Source organism: Ochotona curzoniae, unplaced genomic scaffold, assembly GCF_017591425.1.
Source record: "Ochotona curzoniae isolate NIBS_2020 unplaced genomic scaffold, NIBS_Ocur_1.0 contig_2210, whole genome shotgun sequence".
NCBI lineage: Eukaryota > Metazoa > Chordata > Mammalia > Lagomorpha > Ochotonidae > Ochotona > Ochotona curzoniae.
The window spans coordinates 47,255,302-47,262,838 of NW_024465369.1; the positions used below are offsets into that span (position 1 = coordinate 47,255,302).

At 37.1% G+C, this 7,537-nt stretch overlaps 1 protein-coding gene across 2 annotated transcripts in view; it reads left to right on the top strand.

The window, feature by feature from the left end:
• PMS1 (PMS1 homolog 1, mismatch repair system component) overlaps nucleotides 1-7,224 on the top strand; it is an 86,478-nt gene extending 79,254 nt beyond the window's left edge. For both annotated transcript variants that reach the window (XM_040971854.1, XM_040971855.1), the window contains 3 exons: nucleotides 707-837; nucleotides 5,995-6,155; nucleotides 6,873-7,224. In XM_040971854.1, coding sequence (XP_040827788.1) covers nucleotides 707-837; nucleotides 5,995-6,155; nucleotides 6,873-7,037 — 457 coding nt within the window. In that variant the 3' untranslated portion in view covers nucleotides 7,038-7,224. The remainder of the gene's footprint in view (nucleotides 1-706; nucleotides 838-5,994; nucleotides 6,156-6,872) is intronic.
• The last annotated feature ends 313 nt before the right edge of the window (nucleotides 7,225-7,537 follow it).

Below are 7,537 nucleotides of genomic sequence, written 5' to 3' on the forward strand. Positions count from 1 at the left end.
GAAATATGGAATAATATTTTTGGTACATGTGAACTGGCTACACTTTAATAGGAATTCAGATATTTATTGAATGGCAAGAATAGTAATCATTTACATGTTACCTCCAAGAGACATTTTACGATGGCTGTTGCATGAAACACCCTGGCCAAACCTAAACCAACACGAAAGGTTGGTTTCTACCCTCGATAATTTTTGTTTAGGGACTGCACCATTCAGAATCATTCCCCTATACCAGTTTTGTCAAATATGTCATGCAAAAGACTGAAAGAAACTGTCCTAAACTGAACTAATACATGTATAGGTCCCTGGGAGAAAAATATATATGTCTGTCTTTTTGTTACTGAAGAAAACATCACGATTATTGGAAAATTTGGAAGGATACCTCACTTGAGTAACTTAACACTGTATTATCATTGTCATTAATATGTTATAAAGGTATGAAATGGCATTATTTAAAGATTTCATCTGTATAGTATTTTTAAGAGAATTTTTAATTTCACATTGAGTGATATTCTAGAAGATATAATTTCTTCTTCCTCCTTTCTGTACACTCTACACAATGGGACTTTTATGAAATGTTAATGGAAATAGTTTGTCACTAGGATACTTAGATACTTCATATTTTAGTTAAAGGTCCATTGGATTAACTTTTGACTCTTCTTTCATTCTGTGTGTTTAAGTTAAAGGGCTATAATTTCTTTTTCAGTCTTTTTAATGGATCTCATTATTTAGAGGTTTTATGTAAAATGACAGCAGATGACCAGAGATATGACGGATCAACTTACCTGTCCGATCCTCGTCTTACAGCAAATGGCTTCAAGATAAAGTTGATACCAGGTATGAAAATGTAGTTTACTATTTCCTCACTTGTGATTTTGTAGTTTATAGAAATCATGATGTATTTTTGTCTCACTAATAAGGCTACTTTTGCCTATGTAATCACACATTTTAAAGATCATCTCTGCCTGAAACAAGTAAGTTTGGCATCTTTTCATATATATATATATATATATAATATATGTGTGTGTACATATATTTACATATATACACATATATAAATTTTAATGATGTTTACATAGTGGAGAAGGACATGTACCCATAAGGACCACTGATTGGGGTGGGAAGGGCCAAGGAATGGGGGAATGTAAATGAGACAGTTGTTTCTTATTTTTTTCTTGTATTAGGGTAGCATGGAGAGAAAGCGAGAGGGCTGTTCCCAGCAGCCTAACTACATCAGTACCTGGGGATGTCGGTGCTGCTTGATGTCATTGTAGGATACCTGATGTGGAGCATGTTCTAAGGGTATTGCTTAGGTGGTTTTGATAGTTCTGAGATGCTGTTGATTTTTTTTGCTCCAAGGTTGAAGAAATGCTTCATTGATGTTGTCCACTTTAGAGTCCACTTGTCTAGATATTTGCTGTCAGAGCTTGGCTGGGAGAGTTGTCCATTTTGTTCTGCCATCCATGGTACTGGACGTCCTCTACATGCCTCAATGACTGCTGTGTCTCCCATATACATCTGGGCATGCTATATACTGCACAGACTTCAGCGACCAAGGAGACCCAGTTCTGAGAGACTTGATCCTGTGTTTCCCTGTAGTTGGAGTCTTTGAATCCAGAGGCCCAGTTGGGGGGGTTCCCCAAAGAAACCTCTCCAGAGGTGACCCCAACCTAATTCCTGCATGTGCTACCAGTGCGGATTCCGGCTCAATCTGTCACCCACATTAGCTTATGCATACATTGGTGGTTGTAGTCACCCTGTCAGTTCTGTCCCCAGCGCTTTTCATATGCAATCCAGTGGATGTTGCAGCACAGCCTAACCCTGTCCACCGCACACTCAGCCCTCTCACATACCAGCAGGAACTGCAGCCTAGTCAAATACTCCCATGATACCTAGTTAAATTGCTCCCACCAGGCCACCCCCAGCTGCGGTTCCTGCACATGCTGGATGTATAGTAGACTGGTCCAGTCAATCTTGCATCCCATTTGACTCTCAAACACATCGTTGGGTGCTACAGCCTAGCTCAGTCCGACCAACGCCATTATCCATCCCACACTTACGCTGGAAGGTTTTCCATTTGTCCAGCCATCCTCAGCAATGGTTATCATGTTAACCGGTGGGAGCTGCAGCCCATCAGAGAGGTGCCCACAGTTTCCCTGTCAATCCAACACCTTGCATTTCATTTTCAAAACTAGTCAAATAGGTGGTTTTATTGAAATTTTTGCCATCTTTTAGCACAAAATTCAGACTGCTTGCCTGCTTTGATTACACTTATCAAAATACTCTTTTAGATGATGAAACAGAAATAGTGTGATACTGAAAAGGCCTAGCAAAAATAATTTTTTTACTTTTTCAAAAGCCTTAGCAAGTTTCACCAAATAGACATGTGACTTTAGCATTCTTATTATTGGGAGAGTGAGTGATTTGATTTCACAGATTTACTAAAAGACTGATAGTCCTCATTTTTTAGTATGGACTTCATTGGATAGTTAGGGGAAAAATCCATTTCTTTTTTTAGGTACTAAACTGCTTTCTGCCCTTGCTTCCTCAGTCGGTGTTTTCCAGTTTCTTTCTCTTAACCTTGTATTAAGGGGACACAGTGACACCATGAGATATCACTCCGATGTCACCCATCCTCCCCCTACACTTGTGATATGTAAAATGTAAAAGAACAAAGTCCAGTTGAAAAAAGCATTGATTATTTTTAAAGGAATACTTACTGAGACAAGAAAATTTTAAAAAAATGTACAAAAGCTTGGAACTGGCTAAACATACAGAAGGTGCCTCATACCTCAGTTCTAGGTATTTAGACTTGGAGTGCAGTGAATGAACTGAATTCCAGCTCTGCCTTCTGAAAACAATTTGGGAGAAAGTCAGTTGCCTCACTATTTCCTCAGCAATAACAATTGTTAAACAATTATGCACAGAGCTCTAACTATTAAAGGTATTAATGCTCTCAGTTAAAATACTTCATTCATTTAGGCACTATTATAAACACCCTATTTTAAAAATGTGATTTATTTATTTGAAAGGTAGAGTTACACAGGAATGGGGAAGTCAAAGAGAAAGATCCAGCATGTGCTGGTTTACTCCCCAGATGGCCACAATGGCTGGGGTTAGTTCAGGCAAATAGGAATTTTCATCCTGGTCTCCCATGTGGGTATAGGGATTCAAGCCCTTGACCATCCTGTGCTTTCTTAGGTGCATTCGCAGGATGCTGGATTGGAAGTGGAACAGCTAGGCACCTGTATGGGATGCTGGCATTTCAGGTAGCTGCTTAACCTACTGTGCCACAGTAGTAGCTTCAAATATCCATATTTTATCAATGAAAAAAATGGGGCAGGGAGTTTTCCTGGGGTGGAATAGAACAGCAGTTAGTAGTCGAACCAGGTTTGGACCCATACAATCTGCCTTACAGAGCATACCTGTTAATTTGTTAAATTGCCTTCCTATTAAAGCTGAGATATTCACTCCATGAGTTTCTATGAGCACTAAACCAGGTAACGTCAGTGAGCATAATGTTTGGCCGTAGGGGATGTTCAAATACTCTTATTTTCTTACCATCCCCAGCTCTGAATTAATTGATTTATAGACACTTCTTTTAATCCTCCTATAAGTCTGTCTTCTCAAGGCTCATAGCATTTTGCTGTTGTTGTTGTTGTATTTGACATGTAAAGCAAGGAATGTGTATGTTTATGCAGAAGGTGTCTTTTCCAGTTAGCTATTTTATATTGGTGGCAGGTGCCATTTCTTTTTTCATAAAAATCAGCAATTTTAAAAATAGGATAATTGTTTCATGTGTCCTGAGAAGACATTTATGTTTGAGGTACCTGGGTTGTTTCTGGCAGATATTTTTCAGCTCGAAGCTTGTAAATAATGAATGGCCTCTACATGGCTGAATGCTAGATACTTCACATGACACCAATGATGACTAAGCCCGTCATCTGCAAGCTGATTTGATTTGATTGGAATTAACTTTACTTAGATTACCTTTGACATTATTTACTTCATCAATAACAGATCAAGCTAATTTTATTCACATTTCCTTCCTTTACGTTTTGTCTTTCCCTTCTCCCACTCTTTTTGAAAGAGAGGGAGAAAGCAAGAGCGCTCTTCTCCCATCCGTTTCTTCATTCCTCAAACACCACCATAGCTCCAGGTGAGCCAGGCTGAACCCAGGAACCAGGATCATTTTCCAGTCTCAACCTGGGTAACAGGGACCCCATGTTTACTGCCTCCCAAGTGCATTAATAGAAAGCTCTATGAGAAGCAGAAGTGAACCTCCATGCTACAAACTCCTAATTGGGATGCGGGCAACCCACGCAACAGCTTAATCCTTTGTGCCACAGTGCCTTCCACAGACCCTATTCCTTTCTCTAACGTCCCAGTTCTCACTCTTGGTGAGAATTTTGTTGCATTATACTGACTTTTACTAAGTAGTTGGCCAGTTGTTACAAAACATCTTTGGATAAGGAAAAAAGCATTTGAAAGTTTATTGCTGCCATTGAGAAGGAAAAAAAATTCCAAAAGTGATACTTTGCCACAATAGTGGCCACAAATATCCATATTTTTATCAATAAAAAAAATGGGGTAAGGAGTTTTCCTGGAGGTGGAGTAGAACAGCAGTGAAGAATTCTGTGTTTTAGGAAGTAAAACTTGTCAAACTACTTACTCATTTGACATTTTCTCTGAAAATTGGGGAGCATTTTACAACATTGTATGGAAACTCCTAGAATGCTTACATAATTCCAAATGGCACTGTGCTTTCCATATCTAAACTTTTCAAATTCAAAGATTTGCTTAATTTTGTCATTTTTAGCGTATATTTTTTTACTCATTTCCACAAGTGATTTTGTGAAATGTATATAATTTTCTAGGGCAATGGTGGTTAATATCAGTCTAATCATGAAAAGTTATAAGTACCAGTAATGAGCAGCCTTAGACTGATTTTTTTTGACAAGTTTCTTATCAATACAAGTAAAAGGAATGAATTAGAATATTCTACTTCTTTGACTATCTATTTTCAGTATCAGTTCAATTCTGCTTTGAAACTCAAAATTTTGTCGTCCTTCATTCAACTCTGTATCTTATCCCTTAGTGTTTGATGGTATATTATTATTCTCCAGTTGCTTCCTGAGGAAAATAGGAAAACCTGCTGCTGTTGGTTCTGAAACCATTGCATCTGCCATTAAGGTTAAGGAACTAGTCTGTAGGTGGGAACAAATCAGGGATTGGATATTTAAAATTGGACCTTTTTTGGTTTGTTGGCCTGATTTGAGCCTGGTGTATACTTCCGCATTAAGAACATTGTCCCACATGTACAAAGTTGACAAATCTCTGCTATTTTCCAATATCATGTTAAATTTGAATATATGTTCTTATGGGTTGTATACCTAAGTTGTAAATTCCATCACAAAGGTAATTTTAATTATTATACTATTTAAAGCAGTTGGACTAATAATTTGTAAGTTTGAAACATTGTCCTAATGAAATATTTTCAGCAAAAATTAATGTTTCATTTTTTTATGTCAATGAGTTACCATGTGACTTTTTGTAATTTATTAAAATAATCACAGACATAATTTAAGGCTTTACATTAGCTACTCAAATACTGGACTGCAACTTGAAGAGCAGCAGTTGTTTAAACACTTATACCAGTTTTGTTTTAATAAATGTCATGGGACTCCATTTTCTCTCCAAAGTAAGAAATGTTCTAAACAAATGTAAGGAGCAGATCAGCAGTAACAGATTAAATTTAATTATATAAAGCACATGTGGTGTCAATGAGCAGTTATGACTTAATGTGAAGTCCTACGGGAAATTGGAAAAGTACTATTTGTTTGCCAACTAAGGAACAAAACTTTGTCCTGGCTGTATTAAATTCTACTGGAGGTTCACTAAATGTTTTAGCAGTGATGTTTTTAATGGATATAGTCTGGAATATAATTTAAAACAATCTAACTATATCTATATGTATGTTTTTTTTTTTTTCAGGAGATTCCATTGCTAAAAACCACTTGGAAATAGAAGGAATGTCTAATTGTCTCCCTTTCTATGGAGTAATGGATTTGAAAGAAATTCTTAATGCCATATTATACAAAAATGCAAAGGAAATATTTGAATGTAGACCTCGCAAAGTAATAAGTTATTTAGAGGTACACATTACTAGATTATTTCTTAGTAAAATAGTAAACAGTGTTAAAATAGTGATTTTTTTTTCCCCTAATATCTGTTATTTGAAAAACAGAAACACTGTTGAAAAAACTCCACTAAAAGTTTCACATCATAGACTGATTGTGGTAAACCCTCATGGATCCTTAGCATAACATCTGGGAGCATGACAGAGTAGGTGATGGCTGAGGTGCTTGGGCTCCTGATACCCACATGGAGAGTGGAACTTGCTGGAGTTCCTGGTTCCTGGGTTCAGCCTGGCTCAGTTGTGGCTCTTGTGGGCATTTGAGGAGTGAAGGAGGGGATGGAAAAGCTCTCTCATGCTCTCTTGCTCACTCTTGCTTTTTGCCTCTCTCTGCCTTTCAGTCACACATCATTTTCTGATATGCTGCCCAGTTTAATTTTATATATCACTTACTAAAATTTTATCTCTTTTGTCACAGAAAGGGATTTTGTTTTGTTCACTACCATATCCTACAGAATAGTTGCTACTCAGGAATATTTCAGTGCGAATAAAGAATATAGTCAATTTTCTGTCTTCCTTCTGACTCGAATAACATGGTTTTGTTTCCCAGTATGTGTGTGTGTGTATACATACATATATATCACAGTAAAATATAGATATATATATAGATATGATATCTATATATATATGACAAATATATTTATCACAGTAAAAGTATATATGACTCTCTTCACAGGGAGAAGCAGTGCGCCTATCCAGACAGTTACCCATGTACTTACCGAAAGAGGACATCCAAGATATTATCTACAAAATGAAGCAGCAGTTTGGCAGTGAAATTAAAGGATGTGTTCATGGCCGCCCATTTATTCATCATTTAACCCATCTCCCAGAAACAACATGACTCCTTACAACAAGATCCCTTACTAGATAAATTGGCTAGATCAAGAAATGAGTCTGTTTTTTAACTGTGTTTGTATCAATCATGTATCTAATTATTATTTTGTAAATGAAGATCTATTGGCTTTGTTTACTGAAAAAATTTCAGAAATTGTAGACAACTTAAATAAACTAATATAGACCATTCATTTTACACTGCAGACCACCTTTCATAATAGTTATTGCCTCATATTTGTTATTGAAAACAAATCTTGATTCATTAATTTTATTTTATGGTTCAGCCCAGAACAGGGGGAAGGCATACATCAGACCGACTTAGCTGGCATGTCCAAAAGAAGTGACCAGTCTTTTTTAAAGTTGAACAGGGAACCCAGCACAATGGCATAGCAGCTAAAGTCCTGAATCCCATATAAGTGTGCCAGGATCCCATGTGAGCACCAGTTGTAATCTCAGCGAATCCAGTTCCCATCCAGCTCCCTGCCTGTGGCCTGGAAAAGCAGTCAA